Source organism: Melanotaenia boesemani, chromosome 7 (assembly GCF_017639745.1).
Source record: "Melanotaenia boesemani isolate fMelBoe1 chromosome 7, fMelBoe1.pri, whole genome shotgun sequence".
NCBI classification, from domain to species: domain Eukaryota; kingdom Metazoa; phylum Chordata; class Actinopteri; order Atheriniformes; family Melanotaeniidae; genus Melanotaenia; species Melanotaenia boesemani.
Genome location: NC_055688.1, coordinates 5,634,977 through 5,658,538, shown reverse-complemented (window position 1 = coordinate 5,658,538; position 23,562 = coordinate 5,634,977). Strand labels below are relative to the sequence as shown.

General features: G+C 41.5%; 1 protein-coding gene across 2 annotated transcripts in view; it reads left to right on the top strand.

The window, feature by feature from the left end:
- Window positions 1-23,562, top strand: part of LOC121643379 (transcription factor COE3-like) — a 175,717-nt gene that overhangs the window by 134,907 nt on the left and 17,248 nt on the right. For both annotated transcript variants that reach the window (XM_041990765.1, XM_041990764.1), the window contains exons 11-12: window positions 5,911-5,999; window positions 23,384-23,449. In XM_041990765.1, coding sequence (XP_041846699.1) covers window positions 5,911-5,999; window positions 23,384-23,449 — 155 coding nt within the window. The remainder of the gene's footprint in view (window positions 1-5,910; window positions 6,000-23,383; window positions 23,450-23,562) is intronic.

Genomic DNA, 23,562 nt, shown 5'->3' with positions numbered 1-23,562 from the left:
TAAACAGCTGGGAGGAGGAGGAGCAGCATGGAGGCGAGCAGGGTAATGGACCTGCAGAGATGTTTCAATGATCCAGCATCCTCCCTCCCAGATCCTGATCCTTTGATCTGTGATCAGCCAGATGATCCCAGACTAAAGAGAAGGAAAGGAGGATAACCCGTATCTGATGTCTGGCTGCAGGTTCAGGTTCATATCTTTCTTCTTAAACAGAGAAATATCTCTTAATTTCTGTTGTCATAGATTCAACAAGGTGGTGGAAACCTTCCTCAGAGGTTTTCTCCATATTTACATGACAGCATCACACAGTTGCTGCAGGTTTGTCGGCTGCATCCATGATGAGAATCTCCCGTTTCACCACATCCCAAAGCTGCTCTGTAGACTGAGATCTGGAGGCTGTTGGAGTCCAGTGAACTCATTGTCATGTTCAGGGTTATTTGAGCTTTGTGACATGGTGCATTATCCTGCTGGAAGTAGCATCAGAGGATGCTACACTGTGGTCATAAAGGGATGGACATGGTCAGCAACAACACTCAGGTAGGCTGTGCTGGTTAAACCAGGCCACGCTGGTACTAAGGGGCCCAAAGTGGGCCAAGAAAATGTGCCCCCACACCATTCGTGTGGTCTTCTGCTGCTGTAGCCCATCTGCTTCAAGGTTGGACGTGTTGTGTGTTCAGAGATGCTGTTCTGATGGCTGCAACCAGTGCTTACTGGACTTCCTGTTGTCTTTCTATCATCTCCAACCAGTCTGTCCATTCTCCTCTGATCTCTGACATCAACAAGACATGTTGGTCCAGACAACTGCTGCTCACTGGATATTTTCTCTTCTTCAGACCATTCTCTGGAAACCCTAGAGATGGTTGTGTGTAAAAATCCCAGCAGATCAGCAGTTTCTGAAATTCTCAGACCAACAACCATGCCACGTTGAAATTCACATAAATCTCCTTTCTTCCTCATTCTGATGCTCACATTGAACTTCAGTTAGTTGTCTTCACCATGTCGACATGACTAAATGCTTTCAGTTTTATAAGAAGAATCACGAATATAGTTCATTATCATCATGTTTCATATATCAAGATTTAGAAAATGTACTCAGCAGCATTTTTGTGTGTGTGCTGATTTCATGTTTTAGTTTGAAAGTACAGAAGAACCACAACGTGATTGTGCAAGACGACGACCTGCCGCGGCCCTACTCACGCTTCTAGTTCATGTCTTATCTTCAGTGGAAAATGCTGAAGCCTGAGTCTTGTGTAAAGCTGGAACGTCTGAGGGATGGACCTCGTGAACCAGCCTTTAAAAGTGTTGTAATTTGTGAAGAAATTCAGTGAGTACCGTGCATAACGATACTCGCCCCTTGCAAGTGAAATTGTAAATATTGAATCTAACTCTTTGTCTTTATTTAATTAAAGGTTTATTGTAGTTGGTGTTAGGAAGAATTTCCCTAACAAGTTTTTTGCAATGTGATTGCTGGTTTGATATTTGTGTTAACAATCAGCTGAACTGGCGGACCTGATGAAGCTGAGGATGAGTTTAAATGTTTAATAGACTGAAGGAAGACACTCAAAATAACCAGTCAGACCTACAGAGGATGGTTGATAAAAAGCAACAAACTGATGATTAATCAGCAGATTATCTCTTCATATTTAACTCTGACATGTTAAACGGATGTAAAAACATTGTGAAGTTCTTGTTCTTCTTGAGCGACCCGGTTTAAAGCTGCGACTGGAAGTGTTGCGTTAAACATCATAAATGAAGCAGCAGCTTTTTGGAACTGCTGAGCGATGCTGAAAACCTGCCATCAACAAAGGAGCTTAAAGTGCAGCCCGTTTCTCCTCCTCTTCATCTCCTTTCTTCGCCTCCTGTTCCTCTCCTCAGTCACTTAGTCGCCTGATAACGCAGCGTGGCGATCAGCAGGACGCCGACCAACCGTTTGATCACTTTCACAGCGAGTGGAGCGCAGCGAGTGGAGAGGCCGATAAATACTTGATTAAATATCTGGAGAATCATCCTCTCTCCTCCTCCTCCTCTTCTTCATGAGGAAGCAGCAGCAGAGAGCGACGGCCTCCTCATGAAGAGGAGGAGGAGAGAAAAATCAATACAAATTACGATGGAGAAAGTGGCACTGATGCCTGGAATTGCAGCATATGTTTACACTAAATCAGGCAATCTGTCTTCATATGGGCGGTGTAATGCGAGGGGGGGCTGGGGGGTGGGGGGTCAGGGTTCACCCTGCCAGCCGCCACTCTCCAATTACTCCGGCTCTTAGCGGGGAGGCAGCCGGTATCGATTGGCTGGGAGGAGCATGGGGCCCTGCAGGCAGCCAATGAGGCGCTGGGGTCAGAGTGCGGAGAGATTTTAATAAGACCAAGTAATGGGCTTAATTTCTGAGGTGGGAGGGTCAACCCGGAGCCCCCCCCACCCCACGTTTTGAGGGTCATTAAAAGCTTCTTTGTTCCATGTGCGATCGCCTCCTGGTGTCGTTCCTCCTCTTCCTCGTCTGTGTTGGACAGTAACTCCGACAGTTAATTGTGGTCAGTTTTCGTCTTTACAAGATCAGGCAGATGGTCTTCCTGGTTCTGGTTCTAATGGAGGTTTTCCTTCCTGGTTCTGGTTCTAATGGAGGATTTCCTCCTTGTGCAGCTTAGGATGGAGGATTAAATCAAAGAGAAGATTTGAACCAATCTGTTGGATTTCTTAGCGAGGTCATTATTGTGATGAACTGTTTTATATGAACACAGTTATAAAGTGGAGTAATCGATCATATGATAGATTTGTTTTTAAATGGATTATATCTGCAATGAACTAGACCAGGGGTGGCCAACGTCAGTCCTCAAGAGCCACAATCCTGCAGGTTTTCCATGCATCCCTGCAACAACACACCTGACTCAAACTAATGAGTCATTGTGCAAATCCGTACAGGCTATTGGATCCATTTAATTTGAGTCAGGTGTGTTGTTGCAGGGATACATGGAAAACCTGCAGGATTGTAGCTCTTGAGGACCGACGTTGGCCACCCCTGAACTAGACAGTAAAAGTGACTTAAAATGACTTTTGTGAGTTGAGCTGTATAAATGAAACTGGTTTGAATTAAAGTTCACAGATCATTTAAAGAAAATTCTGGTAGTTTGAAATGTTGATTTTTCCCGTTACTGAATTCAGCTTCATGCAGAAAGCAGCCAGAACCCCACAGCCAGGTTGGGAACGTTGCAGCCAGGTTGGGAATGCTACAGCCAGGTTGGGAACGTTGCAGCCAGGTTGGGAATGCTACAGCCAGGTTGGGAACATTGCAGCCAGGTTGGGAATGCTGCAGCCAGGTTGGGAACAATTAAATCAGATTGGGAAAGCTACAACCTGGTTGGGGATGTTGCAGCCAGGTTGGGAACAATGAAGTCAGATTGGGAACACTACAACCAGGTTGGGAACCTTGCAGCCAAGTTGGGAATGCTGCAGCCAGGTTGGGAACACTGCAGTCAGATTGGGAATGCTACAGCAAGGTTGGGAGCATTGCAGCCAGGTTGGGAAAGTTGCAGCCAGGTTGGGAGCATTGCAGCCTGGTTGGGAATGCTGCAGCCAGGTTGGGAGCATTGCAGCCTGGTTGGGAATGCTGCAGCCAGGTTGGGAGCATTGCAGCCAGATTGAGAATGCTGCAGCCACGTTGGGAATGCTGCAGCCAGGTTGGGAACACTGTGATCTACTCCAGGATAGTGATCCTGAACTTGATCCTTCAACAAAACTGAGAAAAAGCTCAGTTGGTGTTCAGGACGATGATCAGGGACGGACTAAAACAGGATTTTTCTGCATGAATTGTATCTATGTTTTCCTTTTCCAGAGAAACTTATAAAGTCACAAAGTTCCTGGACTTTTAGTGGAAGAAAAAACGTGGAAGTTTTGGTATCAATCCTCAACTGGGAAAACGATTTAGTGACATATGAGCATCATTTACAGGAGTTCAGATGGGAAACGTTTCTCTTTCTTCTTCGGATGAAGAGTTCAGTGTCTCGTATCCATCCTCCTTCCTCTGAGGCTAAATGGGTTTTTTATTCTATTGCAGGAGCTCCCATCAAGCCTCTCACTTGTTTTATAAGTTGGGATGTGTGTACGCAGCGTCAGGAGGCAATCCGGTTTGGGATTCGCTGCTGATTGCTGCTCTCGTCGTCCCGCTACATTATCTCCATTCATCCTCTGCTGCTCCACATCCCTCCAAAAAGTCTCTTTGGGATCCCACAATGAATCCCTCTTTCATTCACAGCGGGCGGAGGTAATAGATTCAGGCGGCGCTGCTCTCTGCTTCCTCTCAGGGAGGCGGGGACGAAACACATCCAACATGGCAGCCCCTGCGACGAGGGCCCCGTCCCTCAGCACTCTGTCACCCTTCAGATATCATCCCCACCCCAGTCGCAGCCTGAAAGCCCCTTTTTCTCCTCCGCCGCCGCTTGAAACGGGCTCCGACAAATTTGATTTAGCAGCTCGCCATTGCCCATTCCCGGAGAAAGAAAACAAATATTGTTATAATGGTAATAACATCTATTTGGAGCGGCGGCGACAAACGGCGGCGGGGCCCTTTGAAGGAGACCCCTCTGTGCCGCCGTATAGCTGCCTTATTCTTATTCATGAAAGCCGCGGTTATGCATATTAGCACAAACTAGCTATTCTACTCAGCTGCATTTGGAGTGTCAATCATCCTTACAGAATACAAGAGCCAACGGTGACAAAAGCGGAGTGGGCACGATCGGCTGACAAATTGTCCCCAAAGTCAAATTTGACAGGCTTTTATGATTAATGGGCTTGATTATGGAGAAGTATCTCCCTGAACTCATTTCCGGGTGTTTCTCCAGCTCTGAGAGGAGGAGGAGGAGGAAGGCTGATTGTTTGCAGAGGTGAATGAATGGAGGAAAAAGGAAAGAAAGGCTTGGTAGAGGGGAGGTTGGATTGAATTAGCAGCGGAGGAGTGATGAAGAGGCAGAGCGAGGAGGAGTGTGAGGTCTCTCACTTAATAAACAGCAGCAGCTCAGTCTGTTAGCGCCGTTAGCCCTCGCTGCTAATCAGAACCAACAGAGTACAGCTGGAGATCAGAGATCACGCCTCTGAAGGATGTAACAGCACACGTTCTGGTCTGGAGATGATCTTCTCTATCTCAGGTCCAAATTCTAGCACAGACCTGTCACAGGTTTCCATGGAGATAAAAAGACTTTGAAGGTTGTGATTTGGTCCTGATGAGGAGGTCACTGTTAAAACATCTGAACATAAAGAACCTCATTTTAAACTAAATCAGTTTGAGTTCAACAAAAGATCTGAAACCTTATCGAAGCTGCATCTGAAAAACTGAGTTATTTAACTAAAGGTTGAGTCTGATGTGTAAACTGTAAACTGGTTCTTATAAACTTGAGGAAAGAGTTATATTTTATGTTTTTATGCATTTTAATGATAATTTGATTAATTTGTTTCTTATTTAAATACTGACTTTTATATGCTTGTTGAATCTCGAGTTTCATGTTGCCAGAAATTTGCAGAAAAACTTCTGATGGCAGAGACCACAACCTGGGTCTGGATGACACAGCCCCTCCCCAAAATATCTGGCTTTTTTTTTTTTCTTTTTCAAAATTCATGTTTTTATTAAAAAATATATTAAACTTGTTAAAGACATGCAAAATCACAGAAGAGAAATCTGGAATGATGCAGATAAAAACAAATATGCAGAGATGAAAATCAGGTGGAACCAAACAAAAACATACAGATTAATGAAAATAAGTGTGTTTGTGGAGGTGAAGGCTCTTTTTCTCCACAGTTATCATCATCATCGTTGTTACAAATGAAGAAACAAGTGTTTACAGGATGTCCTGAAAACACCTGGCGGGTCATGTGTGTGTGCATGTGTGTCAGCTTCTAACTGCCATCTCTCTGTTTGATCTGCAGCCTTGAACGAGCCCACCATCGACTATGGCTTCCAGAGGCTACAGAAGGTCATCCCACGCCACCCTGGAGACCCCGAGAGGTTACCAAAGGTGAGTAGAGAGGAGTCATTAAGTCGGCGCTGCAGGCCAGAGGTCCCGTACCTGGCAAGTACGACCCAGAATCCACCTGTCCGTCAGAGCTGCTGCTAATCAGGCAGCTTAATCAGGTTACAGCAGCATTACAGGCTGATTTTAGACTGTTTGTCCCTCTGCGGCAGCCGTAGACCACCTGCACCATCTTATGTCTGTTAATGCCGCGCAGAACCCGACCTGAATTGCCTTATTGGATTTGTTGGTTCTGCTCAGTACGCTCTTGGCACTGCTCGGCTCTGCTCGCCGCCAGCAGGCCAGATTGTTCCCAAACCTTCAAACAGGAAGCAGCTGTTTCTGGGAGCAAATCCTGCCGCAGGGAGGAGGGGGAGGATGAGGAGGAGGAGGGCTTGGACGAAGTGCAACCTGCTGAATATGGAGGGTCCGTTCGTTGTTTGATGGGTTTACTGTCGCATTTTCTCCAGGAAATAACAGCAGCTGAAAAAAACAACCCACATCAGCACTGGTGTTGGACCAGTTTGTCTGATCTTCTTCTGCTGGAATCATTAAATTTATAGAAACAAATGGCTGAAAGTAAACCGATCTTTCAAGAAACTGATATTCTTCTCAGCAGTAGTGGTTTGGAAATGATATAATCTGGTGCTGCTATCCGATCAAGCCGATCAGACAAACCAGTTTGTTTTCTAGCAGAGAAGAGTTGTGGAGTTTGAGGACACCGCAAATACTCTGAACTGGAGTCAAGTCGACTAACTATTGTTGATTTTGTCCAGTCTGGTCAGGTGTGCTCATCGGATTAAACCAAAGTCAACATAAACAGCAGCTTTCAAATATCAGCACATAGCAGCCTGATGAAAAAACTCCTTAATACTCACCTCTATATATAGGATGATACATGATGCTTGTCATTTTTTTTATACACTACACTACTTTACACCACCTTGGCTGAGTTAACGTCCAGTGATTTGTAAAAGAACACCGACTCCAAAAACGCTCATCAGTCTCTTCTCCGAGTTCTCTCCAAGTCAGTCCAGTGTTGACTCTTGTCTTATCTCTAGCTCTGTCCCTTTCTCTCTTCTTTTGTTAATGTCCTCTTACCTTTCTTTGCTGAATCAACCATGGTGCTTGTTTAAACGGCCAGTGTGTTGATATCCAGTTGCTGGCTTGTGACGATGCAAAAGCGAAACTAAGTGTGATGTTCCAGGCTGGAACCCAAAGTTGTGAACCACAGTTTTTCAGCCTTGGTACGCTGCTGGACAATGATGGCTCCAGAAATGTGCATCATGAACGCCACTGTGCCGTCAAAACAAGTCAGAAGCATTTATTCTCTAAATCAGAAACTGCATATTTCTACTTTAAATGCTAAATTTGATTTATTGAAGGCTTGAAAATGTTTTGGCTGTTTTTATAACCATTAACAGCTCTTTGCATCACCATCTGGTACAGCTGAATTCAGTTGTCCAGATTTAGTTTTTTCAAGTCTTTTGGTCTTGATATCCTGTTGATATCCAGTTTCTGGTGTGTGATGTGGTGCCATAAAGTGAAATTCAGCTGTACCATGATACTCCAGGTTGGATGCTCATGTCTGGAAACTTTTGCAGCTGTATTTCTCTTTCTACAAGGAAGCCAAAAGCCTGGTAAACCCAGAGGGCTGTCAACCGTGAAGAAAAGTGCATGTGATTCAAAAACACTATAAAAAAACCTTATCAGTAGTGAAATCAGAATGCTGGTTTCAGTATTTACCCACAGACAGGCATTTGTTCGCACACACAGAGGCGCCATGCAGCCGTGCAGCCATCAGGTGTCCTGGTTAGTATGAAGAGATTATTCTGGCTGCAGCCGCCTGCGAAGAGGCTAACTGAGGCAGATTCTCTGAGGCAGCAAGCACCGGCGGCCGGCGGCGAGCGTCAGATGGGCCCTGACACTCGAAAGCAGCTGCCAAATTGAAACCATTTATCAAAATCTGACATCGGAGATCCAGTCACCAAAAAAGCAGTTTATTTGTAAATTGATACTAATAGCAAGCACACATTGTCTGGCCCCTTTGATGGCCTGATTTACAGCCAGAGTGGAACGTCAAGCAGCCTCCTCCCTGCTCCGACCCCCTCTGCCTTTTACATATTTATTTATTCAAAAGAAAACTCAATAAGCCAGCAGCTTCTTTCACTTGCAGAGGTTTTGGAACGAAGCAGAAACAGGGAGCGGAAAAGAGCTGCTGTTGTGAGGTGACAGCACGGCGTGTCGCTGTGACCGAGCTGTGACGGGTTAACTCGTGTTGTCACTTCTCTTTTGTTTTCACCTGCAGCTGCCTCTCTGCAGAGGACAGCAGCTGGGATGGAGAGAGATGTCTGGACAGGCGGCGCGACATCGAACAGATTGGTTCGTTGTAGGCGTCTCATGGAGGGTTTATGGGTGCCGCTTGCAGGGAGAGAGGGTTAACTTGAACAGAAAGGACAATATGGAAAAAAAAGCATGTTCATTTTATCTGAAAGATGGAGAAGTGCTCTGGAATTTGGACGTTTAGCATAGCTTAGTGCAAAGACTGAATGAGTGGAGCAAGACTGTTAGCCAAGCTCCATGTTCTTTAGTAATGGAGCTTAGCATGAATGTAGCAGCATAGATTTATAGACCTGAATTTATAGAAGGAAAAAGAACAAAAACAGAATAAATTAATTGCTTGAAGAGAAAACAGAAATATATATATATATATATATATATATATATATATATATATATATATATATATATATATATGAAAATAGGGCTGTCAAAAATAACACGTTACTGGCGGTAACCAATTTATGTAATTAATTGCGTTAATATTTTTAATGCAAGCCCCATACATCCATCATTGCTCTGTTATGATTGGGCAGGTAAGTTGGAAAAGATGAGCCACACCTGTACTTTTGCCCCCTTTACCCCTCTTTTAAACGTATCCTGCACCCACATATCTGCTCTAGTGGCTGTCTGTTCGTCTCTGTGCAGCAGCTGCTTCCTCCTCCTCTCATGTTGTTCTGTGAATCATGACGGCTGTTGGTGATGAGCTGATCGGCTTTTCTCTCTTGTTGCATTTGTTTATCGTTCAGCTAAGAAGGAGGAAGCTAGCAGCTCATGGTTCACACCGTCACATATTTACCCAGATTTTTTCTGTAGCAGCACAGATGGACGCTAACACATATGTTGATTTTAGCTAACTGGACATAGTAGCTAATATTTACATGTTTTGTTTTTGTTTTGTTTATTTTGACTACTTTTGCACTAACAGGGCAAATTGGTTACCAAACATTGTCAACGTTCAAAACTTAAGATAAATTGTATAAAAGCTAAGTTTCATTTGCATCTTGTTAGCAGCTGCAGGTAAGAGCTAGCAAGCTAATATAAGCTAATGTTAACCACTGTGTGCTTCACAGCTTTACTATTTCTCATTATTGTTCAAATGCTATAATAATAATAATAATAATAATAATAATAATAATAATAATAATAATAATAATAATAATCACAATTGGAAAATTTAAACTTACAAAACTTTTTTATAGTTTTATTTTAATTTTTATGTAAGTTGAACAACAACAACCTATTTATCTTCATTATTTCATCTATTGTGTTGCTGAGAAGAGGTGAAAAATGTCCATTCTAATTCTTGGAGTTGTCTTTTGTCACCAACACTCTACAACCTAAAACACATTGTTCATTATTTCACTGTGACAATAGAAGCAGGAAAAAAGAATGATGTTTTTATACACCTTTTCCCATATAGAAAAACAACAAATGTAAATCAGGTGGATTCAAAGGTTTTACATTAGACGCAGGTTGTCTCTGGCTCCACGTCTTCTCTGTTTGCTGGATGGATGCTGAGGTGTCCACTTGCATCTGAGCCTGACTGAAAATAAAATTAGAGGTCTGAATCTGATCCAGGAGAAAGCCCAGAGGTCATCAGTGACCAGTTGGCTTCACAGCCTGTCAAAATGACCATTTATTGCTGAGCTGCTTTTCCTGTAAAAAGAGAAGGACAGATTCAAGATGAAGTTCTGATTCTAAGTTAAAGCAAGAACTAAAAAGATTGTGTTGATTGAACGTTCAGGGCTGAAGAACACACAGCCAGTTTAACCGCATGAATGATTTCTCTATAATAAGGAACGTTCTGCAAACTAACTGGTGCTTCAAGAGAGAAAACACTACTGCTGGAAAATGAAAATTTAGTCCTTTTCCCTCCTCTCCCTCCTTGTGATTCATGAACCATGAGGTGGAGATTAAATGTGTTTGGCGTTTTGCGTGTGCACCTTTAGCTCTGATCATTGACCCCCATCCGGACTCGTGGGGCGCCGGTCCGTTCAGGGATTATTAATTCCAACCCACTTCATGAATGAGGAGATTTCCTGCGTTCATTGAGAATAATGAGCAATATTCGATTCATGAGCTGAATTTCAATCCGTTTCCTCTGAATGGAATTAACCCCACACCATGTCCCACATCGTTTGAATAGCTCTCCGCCTGATAATCGCTAATCTGGAGATCCAGCATGATACGGCTCTCCTCCTCCTCCTCCTGCAGGTCCATCCATATTTTATAGAGATCAGTGGGGCGGTGGCTGTATCTGTAGCTCTGCTCAGGGTGATTTATCATTGTTAAGGCCGCTGTCTGATGGCTTCTCCTCCAGGGTCACGCTGATCCCTGTTCGCCTCGCACCTCCTCAACAACGGAGCCAGCCCCACGTAATTAAGCCCCTAGAAACCACTGGAAAAAAAAAATTTGAAGAAAAAGGAGAGACAGAGAGAAGGAGGCAGGGAAAAGGAGGAATATGTCAAGAGATGGACAGAAGAAGGTCACAAAGGCCATGAGTGCTCAGCCTGTGAGAGGCTTTTACTGTAGTTTTAGGAAGGGAAATTATGTTAATCATGTATTTTGAACTTAAATATAATTTCTATGTAATGTTCAGAAATAATACATTATATGAAACAAATGAAAACCTATTTTGTGTCAGGTTTTGGAGAAATTGTGGTTTAGTTCAAAGCAGTAAAACAAATATTATTAGTCTGTTTTGATGCTGGAATCACATGGAAAACAAAGAAAAATGCAGTAATGTAAACAACCAATGCACTGTAAGTAAAACAGGATACATGAGTCCAACTGCGACTACATTACTTAAATGACCCAAGTAACACTGCTAGGCACCAGGCTCAGGAGGTCCAAGGTCCCTGGTCCAGAGTCTCACAACATTTGGTGTAAAAATATACAGATTATTCCTAAAATGACAGTATACAAGTTCCACAAAGCCATCTGCAAACATGAAGTCTGTGTGTGAAACCAGCCTTTCCCACTGAATCAGACCCACCATTTATAAGATTTTAAATTTCTCCCTCATGATGAAATTTCCTGTTGAAACAACCACAGAAACCCAAAACGAGAACAGAGAGGAATCTTGAATTTTTCATTTACTTTGTAAATTTAATGGAGAAATAAACATCTTTAATGTTTAACATCATGTATTCTTCAGAATGTTTTCATTCATACTAAAGTTAAATGTAAAACTAATTTATAAAAGATAACCTTCATTTTATTTACTGTCTGACAGCTTTTCTTTGATCTGACATACTTTCTGTGAACATGATATACTTTTCAAAAGGTAAAAATATTCTTGTTTAGAGGTTTTTGTACACTTAAGAGAAACTACAGTTCATCTCCCAGTTTTTTGCATGAACAGCCTGTTGGTTAGGGTGAGGAAAACCGCATGGTTTGCCTTAAAATAGATCCATAAACGCTCGGTACGAATCTTTCCAGATAAATCCCAACTCTTCAGCTAAACACAAAAATGTAAAAAATTATTTGAAAGAAACCTCCAGATAAACAAAAGGTCACTTTAAGAATAAAGTCACATAAAAATTTCTCACGATCTCGATCAGCTGTTCATTAAAACTGTCCGTTCAGCTGCTCATCAGAGGAAATGCAGAAGCCGCTTTATTCTTTTCCGTTTTACCAATGCCCACATCCAATGTTCAACTAATCACACAACACGTCTCAAAGCCCAACGAGAAGAAAGTTCTGCTCTATCGATGTGTCCAGAACTGTCCCCATTCACGTCCGCAAGAGTAATATGGTGTCAAAGTTTTTCTCATGGCCTCAAGACCAAGAAAAACGTGCTTGCTTCTCACAAAGTATGTAACAGCTTTTGATCTCAACAGGAGGATTAATTACAAATCAGAAAGATTCGTCTGATGATTTTTAATTAATTCACTTTAATTAGTAAATACATGTTTTTGTGCAACACAGCCATTTTAAAAATTAGCGTTGTCATTTGGCCATGACAACGCCACCAACACATTTGTGAATCAAGCTGAAGTGACTCAGCACCCTGGATCTCAGGAACGTAGGAACATTTTGACGTCTTTTAACATCTCATCTTTGCACTTTTCTACAGCTCAACAGAACCAACCAATCTCAACTAAACTGTAATCTGATGTTAACTTCAGATATTTCTGTTGCTATCTGAAAGCAAAAAGAAATAGTGACAGAATCTTTAAACAAGTTTTCCATGAACTCAAACTCAAACTCAGCGTTCAATCATGTCAACAGTTTCATGCTTGTCCCATGAAATGCCACAACAGTGTTTATATAATTATCTTCACGAATAAAACAGAACAAAAACTAAAATCAAGATGGCGTATGTGTGCTAATATGTGGACTTAGAGATTATATTTCCATGGCTGACTCAGCTGTTAGTTGCTGAAGCTAACGAGCTAAAATTAGATTAGAACATTTGCCAGTTTATGCTGAGCAACTTCTTTATAGACCGACTGAATGATTCGTTGATTGATTTTGTTGTTTAAATGTACTTACCAAACTGAAATAATTGAAGTTAACTTCGGAGATAACATCATTCAACATGTTAACATGTTAGCCACGTCATATAAGAAGCTGTTAGCACAAAGACAGTAAACCAGCTTAAAAGAAAAGCGGTAAATGACCAAATCTAAGCAATACATTGTAAACTTCCATTTCAAAGATGCAGAAAGGGCATTTATTATTATTATTATTATTATTATTATTATTATTATCATTATTATTATTATTATTATTATTATTATTATTATTATTATTATTATCATTATTATTATTATTATTATTATTATCATTATTATTATTATTATTATTATTATTATTATTATTATTATTGTTGTTGTTAAATTGCCATTAATATTAATAATAGCAATAATAATAATAATCATCATCATCATTCAGCCTAAACCAAATGAAACAAGAGATGTTGTTCCTCCTCAGTGTTGTGTGCTACATGGATACCGAGATTTAACATGTTCACAGCAAAATACACACCTACACAAGAACTATGGGAAGTTTTCAGAAACAACTCAGTGGGTTTAATCCTCCTTTTGGGCTCAGTGTTTATGGTGAAACCCCCTCAGACTAAAACCTGGTCTGAACCTCTCTCTCTCTCTCTCTATATATATATATATATATCTATATATATATATATCTATATATATAGATATATATATATATCTATATATATAGATATATATATATATCTATATATATAGATATATCTATATATCTATATATATATAAAATTGTGTGTGTGAATCAGTCTGAATTAACTGCAGTGTGTGTTAATTTCTCTGCCACGGAGGAATCCTACAGAACCACTGAGTTCTACTCGAACCAGATTACTGAGGGAAATGAAGTTGGCTGCATCACCTATCAGCACATAGAGTGACTCACTTACACTTAAGTATAAAATCAGGCTGCAGCTGATTTTACAGCGAGCATGTAAAACACACACACACACAGACAGACTTACAACACTGATCATGGATCAATAACAGAAACACAGCTCACAGTTACTGGAGACTGAGGAACAAGAAGAACAGGACTTTAAGTTGTTTTTTAGATTATTAAAAAAGCAGACAAACAGGGCCGGACGGTGGTGTGGTGGTTAGCACCGCAGCCTCACAGCAAGAAGGTCGCTGGTTCAAATCTCGGCTGGGGGGAGGTTCGAACCTTGAGGGCGGTGACCTTTCTGTGTGGGTACTCTGGCTTCCTCCCACCGTCCAAAGAATAGAATAGAAATGACATGTTAGGTTAACTGATGACTCTAAATTCTCCCTAGGAGTGTGTGTGCGAGTTTGAATGGTTGTTTGTCTCTGTGTTGGCCCTGCGATGGACTGGCGACCTGTCCAGGGTGTACCTGCCTCTCACCTGTTAATGCTGGGATAGGCTCCAGCTAACCCGCAATTCATGGAATGAGCGGTACAGAAAATGAATGAATAAACAAACAAAAAAAAAAAGAAAACTTTTATCAATTTGAAGATTGTTGTTATATTTTTCAGTTGTTTTGTCACTTTGAGATAGTTGAGAGAAATTTATCAGATTTGTTTTGCAGGTTCTTCATGTCTTAAATACTTATTTTACACACAGTTTACACAAACATTTTGCACATTTTTAGTCAAATATCATTGTACAATGTTTGTACAGTTGTGGCTATTAGGCTATTTTTATCTTTATTTTATCTAAATGTTATTACTTTTTTAAGATTTCATATTAGATTTGATATATTTTCCATTTGTATTAATTTCCCAATTTACCTTTCTGAGCATGTTTTCAGATAGCTTTTTAATATTTCATTAAATTACATATTCTTCATTTCTTCATCAGAGTTCTGACTAGAATTTATCTTCCATGTTTTTTTAAAGAAATTAAATAGATTTAAAATTTTCTTAGAATAAAAAATAAGTCATATTTTTTTTATACATTTTCAGTGTTATTTGAATATTTTAAGATAATTTTTTAAATATTTCTATACTTTCCTGTTATGTGTATTGTTACCACTTAATTTCCATTAAGGGTGCAATTATAAAATATAAACATACAGGGATCATATGAAGTTTAACCTCTCAACGACTTAATAAACTGAAGGACTTTTTAAATAAATCGATGAATAAAGCAGTCCTGTAAAACTCGAGTAACCATGCAGCATCTCAGTATATTTTATAAAGAAAAATAAATAAAAGTTGATATAAACAGCAGATGGAGCGACTTGATTGGCTCTCTAAACATCTGCAGCTCGTCCTCTTTCAGCCGCTCATTAACTGAATGGTTTCAGCATCCTCGAGTTATTGGCCTGAAGTAAATTATCCAATCAGCAGCCTCGATCTCTGAGCTGTTTTATACGTCCACTTATATCCTCCCCCATCCCCATTCTCTGCCACGACCCCATCCATCTACCTCCATCTGAAGGGAAACACCCAGAGACCCTCTTCATGCTCCTCCTCCTTTCCCATCTCTCCTCCATCTTTTTCTCCCATTTCTCCTCTTCATCCCCCCCTCCTTTCCCCCTCTCGGAGGTGTGGGTCAGTGATAAGAGATGATGATGATAACTGGGAGCCAGTGCATTATCGTATCGATCGGGTCAGGCCTTTCAGCGCCGCTAAAGCGCCCGGCGCTCTGATTGCCGGCACTCGCTCTGACAGGAATCCGATGGCGCTGTCTGTGTGTGTGTGTGTGTGTGTTAATGTGTGTCTGTGAAGGGTGTGGCTCAGCGGACGATGGTGTGTGATGGTGTGGTGTAGCAGTGAGGAGGCAATTAGCCACTCTGACAGCAGATCCAGGAGCGACTGAAACTGAATCTGATGCATAAAAAACAAACAACAAAAAAACAGGTTAGGCAGAGCAGGAAATCTACTCGAAAGGAAATAAGAAAACAAAGTAAGAAATAGTAAAGACAAATATTAAGATGAAATAAAGTGTTTCATCTTTGTTAAAAGGCAACAGAGGTAAAGAAGGAAATAGAAAGAAGGGGAGGGAAGGAGGGACTTATGAATGCAGCCACTTAAAACTGGAGATCTCAGCCATTGAGCAGTTTCCCTTCAGTTTCCAGCACATTCCTAGACACTTGCTGCTTGATTTCCAGTTAGTTTTCTGTCTTTATCAATTCAGCTATCATTCACTTTCTAACTTCAGGGTAACTTCTACTGACAATTAGTTGATGGGAGCAGAGTAGAAAAGTAAGTAAAGGAGGAATTAGAAAAGAAAAAAAGCCTGAGAAGAATATGACCCAACTTCAGGATACAGTTCCAGGGATTAATGCCTTCCATCACCCCAACCTGCCTCCTAATCACCCCTTTTTTTGTCCCAGTGAAGAGTGCATGAAAATGTCATCAGTGGCTTGATGGGCTCCGTATCACAGTGAAGAACTATGGAGACATAATATAGTACCCGGAACTGGAGAATTATTTTAAGCCTTTACCTAAAAGCAGGAATCTGGTTGAAACTGGATAGAAACTGGATGGAAACTGAATAGACACAGACTTGAAAAAGACTGGAACCTGGATAAAAACTGACTTAAAACTGGATGGAAACTGCCCGGAAACTGACTGGAAACTGAACGGAAACCGACTAGAAACTGAATAAAAAAAAACTGACTAAAATTTGGATGAAAACTGAATAGAAACAGACTGGAAACTGGATGGAAATTGACCTGAAATAAACTTGAAACTCAATAAAAACTGACTAGACTAGACTAGATGGAAACAGACTTGAAACTGGACAGAAAGTGAATAGAAACTCCCTGGAAACTGAATAGAAACAGACTGGAAACTGACTGAAAACTGGAAGGAAACTGACTTGAAACTCGATGGAAACTGAATAGAAACTGGATGGAAACTGACTTAAAACTCGATGGAAACTGGATGGAAACTGACTTGAATCTTGATGGAAACTGAATAGAAACTGCCCGTAAACTGACTGGAAACTGACTAGAAACTGGATGGAAACTGACTTGAAACTGGATGGAAACTGGATGGAAACTGACTTGAATCTCGATGGAAACTGAATAGAAACTGGATGGAAACTGACTTGAATCTCGATGGAAACTGAATAGAAACTGGATGGAAACTGACTTGAAACTCGATGGAAACTGGATGGAAACTGACTTGAATCTCGATGGAAACTGAATAGAAACTGCCCGTAAACTGACTGGAAACTGACTAGAAACTGGATGGAAACTGACTTGAAACTGAATAGAAACTGGATGGAAACTGACTAGAAACTCAACAGAAACTGACTAGAAACTGGATAAAAAACTGACTAAAACTTGGATGGAAACTGAATAGAAACAGACTGGAAACCGGTTGAAACTGGATGGAAACTGAAATGAAACTGGGCAGAAATTGAATAGAAACTGCCCGGAAACTAAATAGAAACAGACTGGAAACTGACTAGAAACTGGATGGAAACTGACTTGAAACTGGGAGGAAACTGAATAGAAATGGACTGGATACTGACTAGAAACTGAACGGAAACGGACTAGAAACTGGATGGAAATTGAATAGAAGCGGACTGGAAAAACTGGAAACTGAATGAAAACTGACTAGATAAAGACTGGAAACTAACAAGGAACAGGCTGGAAACTGAAGATAAATCTGGTCTTTGGGTGAGACCTGCAGTTCTAAGTGACTCCCTACTTCTTTCCTCTGCTTATTATTTCCTTTTTTTCTGGTTGGACCAGGTAGTGAATGAGCCAGTCATCCAGATATTTTAAATACATGTAAACAGCAGAAAGAACAAGGAGAGAAATTAAATGATGACTGAAAATTAGAAAAGATGGATGGAAACAAAAGTTAAACTCTGAGCTCCTCAGGTGAGAATATTTTCTAGTTTATGAACTTTCTTTAATTTAAAAAAAAAAAGAAAAAAAGAAACGTTTTGAATTAAAAAGTATTTCATGGGTGGGAAAAATCAGTCCACCAATCGATCAGTCTGGAATAAGAAGAATAAAAAGAACTCTGTTTTTCTGTTTTCTTCTCTCTGACAACTTCGATCCATCGATTCATGTAATGATGTGGAGAAAACCTGGCATCGGTGGGCCCCTGAGCGAGTGTGGCACCCTAGTCTGATGTCCACTCTGCCCAGTTGGTGGTCATCCTTTAATTACTGTGATTAGACTGGAGCTGATCGGGAACAGAGAGGAGTTATTGATCGACGTGAAGCTTTGGCTCAGACTGGATGACTGTGCTGCTTCAGTGCTGGTTTAAGTAGTTAGTCCTGATTCACAGATCACAGGGAGGCCACAGACAAACTAGCAAATACACAAACCCACATGCCTACTCACAAACACACACACAAACACACACACACACACGCTGAGCGGCAGCAGCAGCGAGGCCTCGGAGGCGTCATTAACTTGAGAAGGTTGTTGTGTCTGTCAAGACCTAATGAAAATAGAAGGACTCACACACACACTAAATAACACAAAATACACAACAATAACATGCACAAGAGCTCAAGTACAGTGTGTGAGGTTATAGTGTCTGTGTGCTCTGTATTTAAGTTGTTTGTTTGTGTGTGTGTGTATGTGTGTGTATGTGTGTGTATATGTGTGTGTGAGACAGGCAGCTGCTGCCTCGTGGCGTCTCGCTGCTGCCGGCAAGCGAAGGAGACATTAACTAACTTCTGTTTTCTAATGGAGATTAATGAACCCAAGGAACCACACACACACACACACACGCACACACTGTAACAGACAAAAACACACAGCCATGTTGGTAAAGATTCTGGTGTCACCTGTGAGGTTGATGTAGTGTTTTAGATTTTAAAAGCAATTTAAACTAAAGTTAAAGAACAAAGGAACAAGTAAAGGAAAGAAAGGGAAGGAAGATAGAGAAACCCTTATAGATGTGATAACATGTGAAACCTGTGTAAATTCCCATGTGAAACCCAAATAAGGATATGTGAAACCGACATGACAGAACTCCGGTGGGTTTGTAAGGCCATGTTTTAAATATGTAAAATTTGACCCCCAAAAATTGTTTTGTGCTTAAATGGGCTTCATGTGGAAATTTACATGTGATTCACATGTTATTGCCATAAAAATGTTCCAAAATAACATTTAACAAGTACAAAATATGTTTCACATGTGTAAATCCACAAAGTCGCATGTGAATATATGGGTTTCAAATGTTATTGCCATAAAAAATTCCAAAATCACTTGTTTACCATACACAAAATTTGGGATTCAGATGTGAGTATTTGGGTTTCACATGGGAATTTACATGGGTTTCACGGTATTACCATAAAATGTTTCAAAGTCACATTTCCCCAAGTGCAAAATATGAGATTCACATGTGCAAAACTACATGTGAGACACGTGATCGTATGGGTTACACATAGGAATTAACACGGCGTTCACATATGACTGTGTGGGTTTAAAATCAGAACGTACATGTGCTTCACATGTACGTGAAAATGAAAATGTTCCAAAATCACATGTTTCATGTTTTACAGAATATGGGTTTCACATGTGTAAAACCACATGAAGAGGAAGAAGAAAATAGAAAAACAATGTGCTGTTTAAAGAAAAGAATTTAAAATGAATGAATGTGACTGAAGGAAGTAAAGAAAAGACAGGAATCAAAAATAAACGAAAAGATGAGAAGACAGAAAAGAGAGAATAGAGGTGTGGAAAGAAGAATGAATGAATGACTGTGTTGGCAGCAGCAGCTGACAGATTGTTGTACAACACGGGGATGCTGCTGGGTTTGATTGACAAGAGACCATTCATTCACTAACACACACACACACAAACCAGTACAGTGGCTGTGCTGTGCTAGGCTAACGTTTCCCTCTGTTTCCAGTCTTTGTGCTAAGCTTTTTCATTGGTGTTTCACCCAGTATGGGTTCATTTTAATTACTTGTATTGGTTTTATTTGTATTGTTTTTTATTATTTAATGTTTTAATTTTGTGTTCAGCACTTTGTTCAGGGGTTGCTGTTGTATAAAGCTTTTATAAACAAAGTTGGCTTGGCTAAGCTAGCGAGAGAGACAAAACGGCGATCCAGAAAGAAAGGATGAAGAAAATGAACAGAAGAAAGAAAAGACACAAGTAAGGAAGTGGATAACAGAAGGGATGAATGAACAGAAGAACAGATGAGGAACCAGGAGGGGAAGGAAGAAAAGGAAGGAAGTGAAAACAGATGAGGGGTGTGCTGCATTTACTGACACTGTAGGAAAATTACAATCACGGCTGGTGTTTAAAAGGTGGAGGGACTGTTTCATGGCGATCAGCTGATTCTTGTGTCAACAAACAGAAAACAAACATGGAGGCTTCGGCCAACTTTCTGCTCTCCGCCTGTTTGGGTTCAGCTGCTGCTTCTTACGTTTCATGTTGTTTCCATCCGAGCGTGTTGGACCGTCTTCTCGAGGTCAGCCTCAGTCGTGGGAAATGGAGATCAGTGTGTGTCGAAGGCCAGTCTGCTGCCAGCATTCTGATTGGCCGGGAGGGAAAACACTGTTGTTCATGGCAACGTTTCTGTTTCCAAACCTGAAATGAAAAAACAAAGCAGCAGAATGTGTATCTGAAATCTGCTGTAATCCCTGCAGGAATAAAAAGACACTGATCCGAGCGGCAGAAGTTCTTCCAGGTGACAGCTGAGACCCGTTCCTCTGTAGCAGCTGAATCTTTAATATTCAGTCCAAAGAATGAGTTCAGTCAGCTTCACATTCACACACAGAGGTGGAAGAAATCCTCACTTCTCTTATTTTGGTGAAAAAAGCAACGAAAAGAAAGAAATCTGAAAAATGTGTTTATGTCTTATATTTCAGTGTGAAACTCAACATTTATTTTTTTTCATCAGTACCACCACACAACCCTGATCTGACCCCGTACCACCACAGAACCCTGATCTGACCCCGTACCACCACAGAACCCTGACCCGACCTCATACCATCACAGAACCCTGATCCGACCCCGTACCACCACAGAACCCTGATCTGACCCCGTACCACCTCAGAACCCTGATCCGACCCCATACCATCACAGAACCCTGATCCGACCCCGTACCACCACAGAACCCTGATCTGACCCGTACCACCACACAACCCTGATCCGACCCCGTACCATCACACAACCCTGATCTGACCTCGTACCACCACAGAACCCTGATCCAACCCCGTACCACCACAGAACCCTGATTCGAACTCGTACCATCACAGAACCCTGATCCGACCCTGTACCACCACAGAACCCTGATCCAACCTTGTACCACCACAGAACCCTGATCCGACCTCGTACCACCACACAACCCTGATCCGACCCCGTACCATCACACAACCCTGATCCGACCCCGTACCACCACAGAACCCTGATCCGACCCCTTACCATCACACAACCCTGATCCGACCCCGTACCACCACAGAACCCTGATCCGACCTCATACCACCACACAACCCTGATCCGACCCCTTACCATCACAGAACCCTGATCCGACCTCGTACCACCACAGAACCCTGATCCGACCCCGTACCACCACAGAACCCTGATCTGACCCCGTACCACCACAGAACCCTGACCCAACCCCGTACCACCACAGAACCCTGACCCGACCTTGTACCACCACAGGACCCTGATTCGAACTCGTACCATCACACAACCCTGATCCGACCCCTTACCACCACACAACCCTGATCCGACCCCGTACTATCACAGAACCCTGATCTGACCCCGTACCACCACAGAACCCTGATCCAACCCCGTACCACCACAGAACCCTGATTTGAACTCGTACCATCACAGAACCCTGATCTGACCTGTACCACCACAGAACCCTGATCTGACCCGTACTATCACTGAACCGGGTGTTTGGACTTGTTGCTGACAACTGTCTGGGTGCTCCTTTAGCCCTGTTCTCCATGTCTTCAAACAAAGATCTGGAATACTGATTGATGTGATTGCAGTCCAGGGTTTCTGTGAGATGGTCCGTCCCAGATGTACCTCCAAGTCCAGAGAAGTCAAAGCATTTAGCAGCACTGAATCGTTCCGACTCTTTTGGAACATGTTTCGTTCGGAACGGATAAACAAGTGAATATTAAAGAAAATTAGTTTCGACAGAATTTGTCATTTTCCACCGTCTCCAGCTTTCCTGTCTTTTCATTAAACTACACACAACTTTATTTGTACTGTAACAGTTAACAACAGTGTTATCTGAGATAATTTCAAAGATGCAGTTCAGTTCAATCCAGTTTAGTCCAGTTAACTTTCTCCTGATCCCGGACTGTCACATAGTCACAGATCTTCATCGGATCTCCATTTATGTTATAAATCCTTTAAACCATTTCATCTTTGAGCCCCTCAGAGAGCTGCAAGCACTTTAATGTTACCTGTTCTCCAGGTGAGCCTGATAACCTGGAAATGTCTAAATCTGACGAGGACTCAGTGAGTCTAACAGGTGTCATGTCAGACCTGACAGATGATGAGCTGCAAAAAGTGGATGGGGCCAGACTCTGGCTTCTTTCTCATCTTTTTTTTTTCTTGTTTAAAGCGTGTGTTTGTGTGTGTGTGTGTGTGGTGTGTTGTAATACCTCGGGGGGCTCCAGCAGAGGCCTCCACCTCCCCACTGCTGCTCCTCTGGGACTCCACTCCTCCTTCTCTTCCTCTCTACCAGCTGATCGTCCTCCGACATCCTATGTTTCCTTTTCTTTCTATCGTTTATTTCCTACATTTATTTTTTCTATCTATCCTTTCTTGTTGTCTCTTTTCTTATTTCCACTTCTCTTCCCTTGTTGCTCGTTATTTTTGCATTCCTTCCTTTCTCTTCTCTACCTTCTTTCTTGTCATTTGTTTTTCTCTTATTTTATCTTTTCTGTACCTCATTCTTTCCATACTTTTCCTGATTCCCCCTTTTTCTATTTTCATGCTTTCTCCTCTAGTTTTATTATTTCAGTTATTCTTCATATTACTTCTTTTTCCTTTCTTTGATCTTTCATTCTTGCCTTTGCTCTTTACTTCCTTCTTTTTCTTTTCTTCCATCCTTTTATTTTTTAAACTTTTTTCTTTCCATCATTCCTTCATAGTTATCTTTCCTTTTTATTTTCATCTTTCCTTTAACTGTGTTTATCTGTTCATTATGTGTTGTTAACAGCCATCGCCATGGCAACCTGTTGCTGGTGTTCTGATTGGATGCTACCTCTCCTGTGCTCTGATGGGAAAACACTCATTGTGTGTGTTTTCATGACTTCCTGTTGGATATTCTTCTCCGTGTGCAAACATCCATCCGTACATCAGCAGTTGTTTTTAATGAAGTTGTTGCTCAGATTAAACATCTCTAATCTGACTTTTTCTGGTTAAGATTCACTCCAGGAGCTAAATACTTGAAAAACTCCTGACGGAGAAACACAACGTCTTCTGGAAGCCACACAAACAGGAAGTGATATAAAAACACACTGTTTCCTCACAAAGTGCAGACAGAGTGAAATGATCCTGAGCGTAGAATACCTGCCTTTACATGAGGAAGCTTCTGAGCTGCAGTGACAGTTTCCAGGTGTTTCCAGTAGGAATAAGTCCATTTCCAGGTTTAACAAACTCTTTCTGTCGTTCTCAGGAAGTTCTGTTGAAGCGAGCAGCAGACCTGGTGGAAGCTCTGTACGGGATGCCCCACAACAACCAGGTGAGTCAGTGGCTATAAACACGTCTCATGTCTGCAAGAGTTCGCCATCATTTAAATCTATCCTGTTGATGTTCATGATTTACACCATGAGCAACTCTTATGTCTAGAAACAC